This window comes from Plecotus auritus (assembly GCF_963455305.1).
Source record: "Plecotus auritus genome assembly, chromosome: 1".
NCBI classification, from domain to species: Eukaryota; Metazoa; Chordata; class Mammalia; order Chiroptera; family Vespertilionidae; genus Plecotus; species Plecotus auritus.
The window spans coordinates 196,419,269-196,432,976 of NC_137770.1; the positions used below are offsets into that span (position 1 = coordinate 196,419,269).

At 41.5% G+C, this 13,708-nt stretch overlaps 1 protein-coding gene across 1 annotated transcript in view; it reads right to left on the reverse strand.

Annotated features, from left to right (window-relative positions):
- The window catches only part of ANXA3 (annexin A3), a 57,351-nt gene that overhangs the window by 4,993 nt on the left and 38,650 nt on the right, over positions 1–13,708 (reverse strand). The window contains exons 8-12 of the mRNA XM_080676175.1: positions 12,058–12,114; positions 11,639–11,732; positions 9,973–10,068; positions 5,842–5,900; positions 3,792–3,914 (exon numbers count right to left, since the gene is read on the reverse strand). Coding sequence (XP_080532301.1) covers positions 3,792–3,914; positions 5,842–5,900; positions 9,973–10,068; positions 11,639–11,732; positions 12,058–12,114 — 429 coding nt within the window. The remainder of the gene's footprint in view (positions 1–3,791; positions 3,915–5,841; positions 5,901–9,972; positions 10,069–11,638; positions 11,733–12,057; positions 12,115–13,708) is intronic.

Genomic DNA, 13,708 nt, shown 5'->3' on the forward strand with positions numbered 1-13,708 from the left:
CTCATACTTCTCACCATACATGTTTCTAGAGCATTCACTTGTGAGACTCCACTGACCATCATACCACCTGACTCACAGGAGGCACTCAACACATGCTTATTAGCCTGAAAGATAGGGTCAAACCCATTTCTCTATCTAATCTCAAACTTGTTTTACTCTCAATTCCTATATTACTCTCCTCTGTACAATCAAGTATTTAATTGTATGTTGTTTCATATTATTATCTTTTAATTATTTTATTTATGCCCACCTCACTTCACACAGATTATAAATTGAAGGTGACTACTATGCTTTCCCTTAAAGAGCCTGGACTTGCGCTATTTGTTAAATAGGTAGTTAATCTATGGATCAAGGAAATCTACCAAAAATGCAATTCCATCCAAATATGCTCTTAATATCTTATTATTAATGAATAAGAGACACACATTTTTCACCTACGTCTTTCTCTCCTTCTCCCCACCAATCATCACATGAGAAAGGTGTTAATGAGCAGAGAAATGTCTAAATAATAGGCAGAAGGAAGAGGAAGACAGAACTAAAGGCCAGGCTGATATTGTAGGGTTCAGAATGAGTTATCCCAAAATGTGCCTCTGTGGGATGCAGATTATTTTAAACTAAAGGCAACAGAGATCCTGTGGGCTAAAGAGAAACTTCTGCCCTCCCCGCTTAACTACCGAGAAGAATTTGAATTGGGGGTTTTGCCCATAATGAGGGATTATCAGAGATAACCTTTCTGACCTATCTATAAGGCAGAGCAAACTACAAATTACTGAACTCTGTTCTTCTTATCGTCCTGCAGTGACCCTCTGAAACCCCATGGCATCTCACCTCATATATGACCAGGAGGTAGTCAGATATAGCTCATTTTACCTTTCTATCCCTCAGCCTCTCCTTATGTGAGGTTTCTGACTCAGTGGGGTTCCCATGTACAGTTATGCAGTTAAATTTGGTTATTTTCTCTTATTAATATGTCTCATGTAGATTTAATCATTAGACAAGGCGAAACTTTCTTCCTCCCCGACAATATACAAAATGAAATTCTAGCTTCTGAGTGACAGAAATGGAATCATCTGAAAGGATCTTATTCATTAGTAGTGAAAATGTAATGATATCGCCTAATAATGTACTTTCAGGTAGTAGAAATGAAGACACCTTATATAATTTTAAATTACAAACTGAACTCTTCAGCAATGAATTTTTATTTTCTATCAAGATACCCATAGTTTAAATGTTTCCTAATACAATCAGCCTCAATTACCCAGACCACTGCGGGAGGGAGAGCTACGGCTTAATTTAATTTTCTGGTTTGCTGAGGGTGAACCAAGAGCCCTCTTTATGTTTCAATCTTGTTACTGACAATCTTTATAAAAGTTATGCGTCTACTTTTCTGCCTTAGTAAGAACAATATGGTTAACGTTATTGAATCTTCCTCTGTTGATTGAAATGATTGTAATGTGTCAGGATCGATTCAAATTGCATTGAGTGTGAGCAGCTGATAAAATCTGTGCTAAGCCCCAGGCACAGTCTGAGAGTTGCCTTTTTGAGTAAGTTTCCGATTTCAACTCAGGCATGCATCTCTTTCTGCAAAGGTTTAATAAAAAGCAAAAGCTCTGGCTGAAACAAAAAAAATAGGGTGGGGGGGATTTTGATTTATGACTCCAGTTGATTGTGTGATGTTCATTCATTCATCCACCGTAACTCCATTTGTGGAGCCTGAGGCCAGAAAGTTCTCAGGATGGCTGCCCGAAGGCCCAAGCCAACAGGTGGTCAAGGGAAGCTCTGCTGGGCAGGGCCACTTCAAAGGCTGGGCCATGGGCTTCAGCTGTTCCTGGTGACGTAGGAATGGGGACAGAATGGAGGAGTCCTTGGTGGGCAACTGGATGTTGTCTCCTGCATAGCATGGGACTCCAGCCTCGAAGAGAGGCTTGAGGGAGGTTGGTTCCAGGATCAGAATCCACAGGATTCATAAAATGATCCTATAGCTGGGCCCCAGATGTCTGAACAGCTCAGACTCCACACCCGACTCTGGACCACCAGTACTCAGAGCAAACATGTCCTTCTCTCAGACTAGGTTTGTCCTCTGGGTGCCACCTCCGAGCTCTGGCCTCAGTGACTCTACACTGTTTGAGATCCATTTGTCTTCATGTCTGGGCTAATGATTGCCAAAGCTGATTTTCCCAGACAGCTGTTAGGTGGAGGAGGCTGAGGCATAGAGAGACCTGTAGGATGTATGTGAAGCCAGCCCTGGACTCCATCTTTGCACCTAGCCAGTGACCCTGGAGGCTGGGACAATGTGATGGCTTGTTCTTCAACCTGGGCTCCCATTTTGTTCAGGAACCCAGCGTGGACCACCCCTCTCTACCACTCATGCCTGCGTGCCATCTTGGAGGCTGACGTAGAGAACAATCTTTAATGGGGGATAGCCCCTTCATTCATCGTTTCCAAGTTGTCATATTCTTATTGGGACTGTGGCTTTACCATTAGCTCCATGTATGGAAGCCTCTTACACAATTTTTTCAGGTCTTACTTCCTTATAATTTGTCATTTATTTGGGGTTTGTCTACATATATAATATTAACTAAGATCTGAGGACAATGAAAACTGGTTTCATTCTATAAAACTGAAAGGAATTTGTGTAACATATTTTAGAATTCTCATACAGAATAATAGACTGTAAGGAATTACTTTTTTTTTTTTTAAATCAAGAAACTATAAAACATTGATGAATTCTATTTGGTCCCAAACAGTATGAAAAAACAACTTCAGCCATGTCAATAGAAAAACAACAAACTGGGGGAAATATTTATAATTCATAGACAAAAGGTGATCTAACATACATGAAAAGAGATCTTAGAAATTGACACCCCCTCAAAAAATTGAAACCCAAATTTCAATAGAATAATGGGCAAGTAACATAAAAAATTACCAGAAGGGAAATGGCATTTAAAACATGAAAACATGTTCGGCTTTCTTCATATTAAGAAAAAGATACACTGAGATGCAATTTCTCACCTATCAGATTTTACAAACCCAAAGTTTGAAAACACCCTCTGTGCCAAAGCTGTCGAGAAACAAGGACTCATATATTCTTCATGGAAGTAGAGATGGAAGTCAACTGGTAATATTTACCAAAATTACAAATATATTCACATCTGTCTCAGCAATCCTACACACTTTTGAGAATTTATCTCAGGAAAAAACTGCTCAAATTTATCCCACAGATACACTTGTACCTTAGGAAACTGTGTATGCATATGGCAGCATTGTTCACAATAGCAAGAAACTGGAAACATCTGTTGATGTGGTGGGTATAAATAAACAAATAATAGAATGATACACAGCTATTTAAAAGACTGAGAAAGCTTCTGATATACGGCAATGAAAAGAACTCCAAGGTGCAGAATCATGCTATCTTTTGTGTAAAACAGAGAGGAAATTTAAAATATGTAGTTTTCTTTCCTGTCATTTTCATAAAGAAACACTAAAATAAATAAAAACCGTGCAATATAAAAAAAATAGGTAAACAATTTGCATATACAATTCAAAAAAGAAGAAAAAGTAGTGGCCACTAAACAGAAAAAAAAAAAAGTGGGTATCTATCATGTGGCTGAGATTCTAGAGCTGAAAACAGTCTCTATGTTTAAGGGCTGTTTTGCTACCACTACACATTTACACACTGACAAAGAGAGAGAAGTCTTAGTCACATATCTCCATGTTCTAAGGATTATAAGGGAAAGAGAATAGGGAGAGAAAGGCAAAATGTGTTTTGCTATTTTTAAGAAGAGACTTACTTTAATTGCTGAATATAGAGAATAGCCACAACGCTTCTTAAACTCTGCTCGAATGTCCAAAAGGTCAATTTCTGACCTGGAAACCATTATTCGGTTCAGAGTAAACTCATCGGTTCCAGCACCCTGTTAAGAGATGTAGACATCCATGGCACAAATCAGGCACAAAACAGCGTATAATTCTATATTTATAATAAATAGATAACGGTGCACAAAATAGTCCACCGCGGTGACTCTCCTTCCCTCGTTTAACATCAAACCTCATTATCCATTTGTTTAAGAAATATTTATCAACAGCTTACTTTGTGCCAGTACCATGCTTCATGCTGAAAACAGAGATGGGACACTTCCAGTTTTGCAAAGGATACAGGTAGGAAAACAGGCCATATAATATAATGTGACATATAAGAAATATTGGGTACTATAGGCACACATATGAGGGGAGCCTAAAATAGATTAAGGATTAGAAAAGGTCTGTCTGAGAAAGTGGTAATTAGGCTGAGGCCTAAATAACCAGACAGGAGAAGGGGTGGGGTTCACAGAAAGAGGAAAAAAGACATTCCAATGGAGAAAACAGCAGGTGTGAAGGGTTAGGGCAAGAAAGAATGCCACACTCAAGGACACATAAATAATGAAGAGGAATAGCAAGAGAGGTGTCTGGAAAGGCAGGACCTTTTAAGCCACGAAATGAAGTTCTGACTTTATCCCAAGAGTGAGGAACTATTGCAGTCTTTTCAACAGGAGAGCACCGGATCGGAGCAGAGTTGAGCTTTCCGAAGATCTCTCTGGCAGCAGTATGAGGAATGGCGTGCGGGGCAGGAGGAGTATGAAGATAACAGAATGGACTAGAAGCTTTAGCACTAACATACAAAAGAGAAGTTGATGGCCTGACCTAGAAAAATGGTGGTTCGATGGAGAAAATGGGTCTATTTAAGAGATGCTTATAAAGGCAGATGACAAAACTGGATGTATCATTTGTCCAGAATGAAGGAGAGGGAGACTCGTAAAATTCCCGAGCAGTTACATTGACACAATTCATTTATTCATTTATTCAACAAATGCATATTGAGCGTGTCCTGTATGCCAGGCATTGTTTCATGCACTGTGCATACGATAGTGAACAACACAGACCGTACCTCGCCTCATGGAGTTAACATTCTAATGAATGGAGATGGTCAGTAGAGAAAATTAACAAAGTGTTTAAATAAATAGTAATGAGAACTATGGAACAGAGTGTGACTAAAAGGGAGACAATTGACCTGAGTAGTCAGGGAAGACCTTTCTCAGGAGGTGACGTTTGAGCAGAGACCTTGACAGGTGAGAAGGAGCCAATCACAGGTAGACCTGGAGGAGGTACCTTTCAGGCAGGGAGGACAACAAATGCACAGACTCTGACATGGGAAGAGACGTGGCATAGTCAAGGAGCAGAAAGGCTGAAGAGGCTGAGGCACAAAGAACAAGGATGGGAGGAGTGGTATGACTTCGGGAGCTGGGGATTTCCACTGAGATGACTGAACGCAGGAAGGGGAGCGGAACTGGGGTGGAGGGGAGGTGAAGTGAGGAACGTGATGTGTTCACTTTGGACATAACTCAGAAGGTGCACATGGACTCCCATAGGAAATGTCCAGTAAGGGAAGTGGAGCAAGCATCTTCTGTGTGCCAGGTCCAGTGCTAGGGTCTGAAGATATAAAAGAGAAAAACAAACTCCTCTGCTCATGGAGCTCACCATCTAGCAGGGGCAACAGACAAGGCAGCTGACTCAGTTTGGTCTATTTTAAGGAAGGCAGCTTGAAAGGCCACTGGACCTATGGGGTCAGGTTTGAGGTGTGCAGTTCTAAAACAGGTTCTATTGCCTGTGAACCGGGAGAGGTAATTTAGTCAACATTTTACTGTACCAACCGCTCTAATGATTAGGATACTCGTGATCAATCCATGGCATGGATTAGCTACAAAAGAGAGACCATCACAGTGAATGGAATTCCATCAACAATGGCAATGTTTTTACATTTTCCGTGAGGGCAGCTAAGAACATGTATGAAATTCCCAGACCAACCTTCAAAGCTCGATGCAGTCTTTCAGCTAAAAAGGCAGGTATGTTCCTTGCACAATGAACTGTAGAAAAATAAAGCATGTTCATCGTCATTTAATTGAAATTGAGTTAATATGCAGTAAAATGTTTTTTAAAACGATTCATACCCGGGGGGGAAGGAGACATGTGTAATACTATATGTAATACTTTAGACCAGCTGTGGGCAAACTACGGCCCGCAGGCCGGATCCGGCCCGTTCGGCTGTTCTATCCGGCCCGCGGAGCCGAAAAAGCAGAGGGTTCTCTTGCTCTCCCCTCCGCTCCTTTACTTTGAATTTATATTAGTTCACACAAACACTCCATCCATGCTTTTGTTCTGGCCCTCCGGTCCAGTTTAAGAATCCATTGTGGCCCTCGAGTCAAAAAGTTTGCCCACCCCTGCTTTAGACAATAAATAATTAAAATGAACAAACAAACAAATAAAAAAACAACAACGATTCATACCCATTTTACTCCCTCCCCACTACTGGCTTTTATTTAGAATGAAAGAATGAATAGTTAACCTAGATTTCCAAGCCTTGTAACATTATATTTGCACAGAATGTTAGCAGAAGTGATCTTTAGCCGTGGGGAAAATGAAATTGCCTGCCAAAGAAACTCCCACAGCACATGACTCATCTCCAGTCTCAGACACACCAACACCTTCGCTTCCACTGATAACTCCCCAGGTGGGCCACTGCTCCATTTCTAACAGCTTTGACTACTGATGAATAAGTTGGGTCTAAAGACTGCAGAGATGTTGCCCAAATAACTCATTAGGTAAGAAGAGGCGCTGGAGCTCATTTTGAAACCAGTGTTTCAAATGGGAAAGATTTTCTCTTAAGTGGCTGTATCTAAATTCAGTTACTAAAAAATACTGCAATCTTTTAATTCTTTATTTTGAAATAACAGGTAAAGCAGGAGTAAAACAAAAAAAAAGGAAATTGGCAAAAACATGAGAAAATTAAGTATAGTTTAAATAAAGTGAAAATCATCAGGAATAGAAAAATCTGTAGAGAGAAAATCCATTTATTGCAACACAAGTACTTTTATAGCCTCAAATGTGATCTGCAGATAGGAATCTGATGAAAGTGAATAAATTTTATAATGAATTTTAGAGGTCAGAACAAGGATAAGTAGCTTTCTCATAGTGCCTTACTGGATCTCTTAAGGAACGGAAAAGGCCTTCAGTTTGTGTAATTGACTTAGGGAAATGGGGGGTGGGTGTCGGAGGGGGGGGGCGTAGAGGATGTATTAGACACTCATACGTGGAATCTGGGACAAATATGAAAACAGTGTTAGATGTGAAGTTTTCTGAGAATAAACCAACCATTTGGATCAGTTGTACCTATTTTTTTCTGAAATTCTTATTAAGCAAGCCTTAATACTTTGATTAAAAGTTGTTATGCCCACTTTTATCCTAATAAGCTTTTCAATCATCTCCCTCTCCCTAAACTAAATCCTTATAGAATACTTCCCCCTGCCCTCATAACCCTTTAGCTTTTCTTCTGCTTTATGTTTTTAACCAGCAGGTTTGTCCTTTATGCCCTAAAATGTCGGGAAGTGGTGTTAGACATAGTGATAAAGTTTGCTTTAGCACCCAACCTCGAAAGCAGGAAAACTCAGGAAAATCTCTGACATGCAGGGAGTCCACTGAAATTAACTGCAATGACCAAGAGGCCACAGTTGCCAATTTCTCACCTTCTGTGATGTCTTGACCAAACTTCAGTCAGTCCTTTCTCCTCCCCCAGGCCCCTGAACTCTGGCTGCCCCTCACCCGAGCAAGCACTAAAACATGAAACATACCTTCCTAGCAGCCTGTCCTGAGAGTGAGGTGACAGAGCCAAACACATCTCCTGTCAAACCCCAACGATCATGCTCCCTGGCTTATCCAACTCCTATGCCAAAGAGAAGCCTTTTCTGTTTGATTCTGAGACTCCTGCCCGTGTCTGCGATGAAAGCGTTCTCCCTACTGGGAGAGTCTTTTTGAGTAGAGCCTCCCCTGTCTAGTCCAGATTTGACAACTAGAAATGTTCTATTATGCCTTTCTAAGGTGATACAGCTCAGGTGGGTTTTCATATTAAACAGTATGTGTTGACATAATGTATTAGACTCCTTATGCATGAAATATTTAGAATAGGCAGATCTATCAACATTGAAAGTATGTGTTACTAGGGGCTGAGGGGTGATTGCTAGTGGGTACAGGGTTTCTGTGGGGGCTGATGAAAATATCCTAAATTTAGATTTGGCAATGGTTGCAAAACTCTGAAAATATATTAAAAAGCACTAAAATGCATACTTTGAATGGGTGAATTTTATGGTGAGTTATAGCTCAGTAAAGATGAGAAAAACTGCGAAGTATTCCAATGGTAAACAAATTGAAAATGAGTGTGACACATCTTGAACTTCCAATTAGTCGAATTATAAGGAGTTTCTTTTACTTGATAAAATAATATACATTATAGCCTAAATTTAGTGTATCATTCAATATATATTTCCAAGAATGCTTCTTAACTCAATGAGTAAGAATTCACACATTTCAATAAAGTTTTTCAAATATGATAGCAGTTAGCAAAATTGATGTAAAGAGCAACAATGTGAAATGGAAAAAAATAAACTGGCTACCTCATTGCCTCCAAACTGATTATGGTGACAGCTCTATTCCATTTTTTTAATTGAAAAAGAAGCTTTTTCTATGTTGGCCTATCTTTTAGCAATTCAGAGTCAACAGTATTTTCTCTTTCTCCCTCCCTCCCTCCCTCCCTCCCTCCCTCCCTCCCTCCCTCCCTCCCTCCCTCCCTCCCTCCCTGCCCCCCTTCCTTCCTTCCATTTTTTACTAGCATTTGGATAAAGAGTCCTGTTCTGGCACTGAAGAGAGGATTAGAAGTGAAGCGAAATGACATATGTGGAAGAAGCCCTGAGAATGGTCTGGAACTTCATGAGTGGTTGCTACCTGGTGTCTTTTCTGTCATTTACTTTAAAACACTTCAGCACAGACGTATGATATGTGTGTGTTTCAGCCTCTGTTTACACACCGAATGGCTGGTTCTCCCCACAGATCGTGGAGCCTGGCTGCTGGGTGACCTCAGCTCGACCTGCCTTCCCTGGGTGACCTGGGAAGGAACTGAACTTCTGTGTGCCTCAGGTTTACCATCTCGACCACCCCTAACCCAGGGGATTGTTATAAGGCTTAAATATGTCCATATTTGTAAAGAGTTTAGCGCAGCGCTGAGCACATGGTAAGTGCCAGATGAGTATTTATTGAAAAATACAACTTGAGGAACCCTCCTTGGGAGCTCACCTCCAGACCCGGTAATTAGCATCTGAAGATGAATCAGAGGCTCACTCCAGGGGAGCGCACCTTCAGACATCAGCTATCCTGATCTCACCAGAGGAGCTATGCATTATCATGTGGATGACAGAAATGCTTTTTCATACAGGTACTCCTGCCCTGGAACTAATGGAGAAGAAGCCGCAGCAAACCCAGTCACCACCCTAAATTAGAGTGGTTTAGGATTCCCAACAATCCTGGGTGTGTGCAAGCACGTGACAGATTCTCTTGCCTGACTCTGACCAGATGGGCCACCGAATCCTGTCTTTGAATCGTCTCTCACTCTCTGACCACACCTTCCTTGCCTCACTGAGAGGCAGATCACCTTATATAACAGCGTCTCTGTCTGCTTGTTTATCCACGTGTCTTTCTGACACACTCCCTGCTAGCACAGCCGAGGGGGAGGAGACCGCTAGTTCCCACCGGAGCTCAACTAGCCACTGACATCTTCCAATGACCCAAAATGGTAAATTACCAAATTGGCTCCCATCTCAGCTTTCAACAGAGCTCAATAAAAATGCCAATAGAAATGTCATATTTTTATCTCTCAAGGAGTTTACAATCCAAATGTGGTGATAAGCAGGCAAATACAAAGTTAAAAGCAAAGTAAGATGTAAAAAAATTACTTTTTCATACATTCCTTTATCAATATCTGTGGAGCATGTTGTTAAATGGATGCTGTGGGAGCCTAAAGAGGGATCAGTCAGGATTCTTACAAGGAGCCAACCCCGACGCTGTTTACATCAAGTGCAAAGTAACTCAGTTTGGAAGCACTCAAGAGCTTACCTATGGCCAGCAGTAGGTCTTCAAAATGTCCAGATAATTCTCCTTTTATGCTGTCCTCAATGTCCTTCTGGCTAATATTTCTGTATTCATCAAATGCTAAAGAGCAGTACCACAGAAACAGTGAAAGCATCCCACTTGACCACACGTGAATATATTCCAGTTTTTTAGTTGATATGCAGCAAATCAAGTTGTTCAGTTGTGAGCTCAAAAACCCCTTTTTTAAATCATCAAAACTTGAGCATGGAAGTTTTTATTTTTCATGTCTTAAAAACAAACAAACAAAAAAAACCCCTACAATAAAACCTGAACTTCATAGGCCATTTTCTTCAATGATCTTCCTCTCTCTCTCTCTCCTCTCCCTCTCCCCAGGTTGTTAGCATTTAAAATAGCCTAAAAGGTTAAATAATATGTCTAGTAAGATGGTCTGTGTTTAAGTTATAGCAGCACCTGGGTAATTATTCAAGCATGTTTTATCTGCCAACACAGTCTTCAATATGAAGATTTCTTATTGCTGAGCAGATCATTCCCTCAGGGGCATGGCCTACTTCACATGTACCTGAAGGCATTTCATTTTCTTGATCAGTTTTTGCCCCAAAGCAAAACCTATACATACATCACCAAGTATATGGGCATATTTTGCCAGTCAAGTAATTTTTTCCATGTAAATTTTGGAGAGAAAAAAAAGAAAGAAATTTTGGAGAGAGATCTAGGATTGCTTGGTTTTTATTTTTAAAATAAAGATGTTGGCTCCTCCCTGGCCCAGGCCCTGGTCAGGTCACATGCAAGAGGCAACCAATTGATGTGTTTCTCTCATTGTCGATATTTCGCTCTGTCTTTCCCTTTTCTACTCTCTCTAAAAATCAATGGAAAAATATCCTTGAGTGAGGATTAAATAAATAAAATAAAGATGTTATTAAAGCAACCATGATATACAATTACTATTATTTTATAAATGAAATTCTAAAGCCAAACTTAAGGAAGGGCAACTTCAGAATTAAAAATCCTGGTACTATCTTCGTATTTTCTCATTTCCCCATGACTCAGCAGAAGCCTGGTCATGCACTGTGACTGTCACTGTTCTCTTGGCCTGCACCTGGAAGCCACAGTAGGTGCTCACAGGACATGGGCTTCTCGGCATCCAGGTGCTGTTGCTTCCAGAATGGCTCAGGGAGATGGACGAGTGAGAGGGTGGATGCTTGGCAAGTCCACGTAATAGTTGGTCTGACAAAGAGGGCTCCCCAATTTACCTTCATTTCAGAGAGATGTGAATGGTAATCCATGCTAAAGTATTAACAAGAGACACCACAGCACCTGGTGTTTCTGGAAAGTGCCTAACTAGGGAAGTGTTGGGGTGGAAGCAATGCAGCCAGCGTCCTCCATCCACAGGAACACTCCTCTCTGCTCTCACCCCAGAGGGCAGCCCCTTTTCTCCTCCCGCCATCCCTCCCCATCTGTTTGTTACCTGTCACTAGGTTTCTACTCAGCCTCTAGGGGAACAAGAGTCATGTCAGTTCTGCCCTGACTAGTTGTTTCCTGAACTGTTGATACATAAAAATGGAACCACCTTGGCGATTTTTAACTTAGTTTTCCAGAATTTTGTATATTAAATGCAGAAAACATTTGCAAAGCAACACAGAGCCAAAAGGATCGTAACGAGAGTCCTTACTTCGTTTTAGCTGGGGAAAGCTCCTTAGACACAGGATCTCTGTGAACGCATCTTCGTCTGTGCCCCACTTCTTCTCACCGGCATTATAGAGAATCTGTGGGACAAGGCGGGGAGACTTAAATGTTCTTATGGACACAATCCTCTTGTCTCTTTTTGAAGGGTTGGGAGGAGAGGAGGTTTACTTTGTTGTAGAGTCAGCGAGATAATTATCCAAATTTCTCACATTTAGCAGACTAGAAATCTGAGAGGTGGGGTAGCAGGGGCTAGGGGATAATAACCCTCCTGGGGAAGGCTGATCCGCAGCCTTCTCCTCAGTCAGGACAGGAGACCGCAGCCCCAGCTGTGCCACAGAAATAAAAAGGTAGACTGGGGGGTGGGCCAGGTACTAAAGGAGATGTTTTCTTTGCTCTGTTACTGACCTGGGCATCCTTTTTGGCCAGCTGCTCATCCACTTTCAGACTTTCATCTCTTCTGCCCTAAACAAGGAAGATAAGAGCAAGGGCAACCCTTGTAAAGACAGAAGAGTCTAACGCTTGGTATTCCCATCAGCAGGGTGTCTGAGAGGTTCACAGAGGACTTGGGCTCCTGGGGCTCTAGTTGTTGCTCTGTCACTGACTAGCCACGAAATTTGTAGCAAAATCACACAATTTTCTGAAGTTTAGTTTCCTACTCCGAAAATTCAAAGATCATAAGGGAACGAAAAGACAAGCCACAGACTGGGAGAAAATATTGTTGGCAAACTCATATCTGATATAGGACTTATATCCAAAATATATAAAGAATTCTTAACATTCAACAATAAGATAACAAACAACCCAACTGAAAAATGGGCAAAAGGTCTGAGCACCCTCAGATATACAGATGGTAAAAAAGCACATGAAAAGGTGCTCAACATCAAATATCATTAGGGAGTTGAAAATTAAAACAATAAGACCACTTATTAGAATGGCTAAAATCCAAAACACTGATAACACCATATTGCTGGCAAGGATTGCAGCAACAGGAACGCTCATTCATTGCTGGTGGGAATGCAAAATGGTACAGCCACACAGTTTGGCAGTTTGTTAACAAAACTAAACATACTCCTACTCCTTGGTATTTACCCAAAGGAGTTGAAAATTTATATTTACATAAAAACTTGCACATGAATGTTCACAGAAATTTCTATTCATCATCACCCAAACTTGGAAGCAACCAAGATGCCCTTCAACAGGTGAGACATACTACTATAGTATACCCATATATTGGAATAGTGTTTGCGATAAAAAGGAAATGAGCTATCAAGCCAAGAAAAGACACTTAGCATGTTGCTAGTAAAGGGGCCAGTCTGAAAAGACTACCCCCTGTATAATTCCAACTATATGACAGCCTAGAAAAGGCAAAACCATACAGACAGTACAAAGTCCAGTTGTTGTGAGGGGTTTGGAGGGAAGAAGAGAGATGAATAGTTGGAGGACAGAATATTTCTAGGGCAGTAAAACTATTTTGTATGATACTGTCCTGATGGATACATGACATTATGCATTTGTCAAAACTCATAGGCTGTATAACACAAAGAGTAAATACTATTGTACACTATGGACTTTAGTTAATTAATAATGTATCAATACGCATCAACTGTAACAAATGTACCACTTTAAAGCAAGCCTATATAATAAAAAGGTAATATGCAAATTGACCATCACATCCTCGCACAAGATGGCCACCCCCATGTGGTCACAAGATGACCGCCCCCATGTGGTCACAAGATGGCCACCACAAGATGGCCAGCAGGGGAGGGCAGTTGTGGGCAATCAGGCCAGCAGGGGAGGGCAGTTGGGGGCAACCAGGCCTGCAGGGGAAGGCAGTTGGGGGTGACTGGGCCTGCAGGGGAGGGAGGGCAGTTGGGGGCGACCAGGCCTGCAGGGGGAGGGAAGTTGGGGGGACCAGGCCTGCAGGGGAGAGCAGTTAGGGTTGACCGGGCCGGCAGGAGAGGGCAGTTAGGGGAAACCAGACCTGCAGGGGAGGGCAGTTGGGAGCTACCAGGCCTGCAGGGGAGGGCAGTTAGGGTCAACTGGGCTGGTAGGGGAG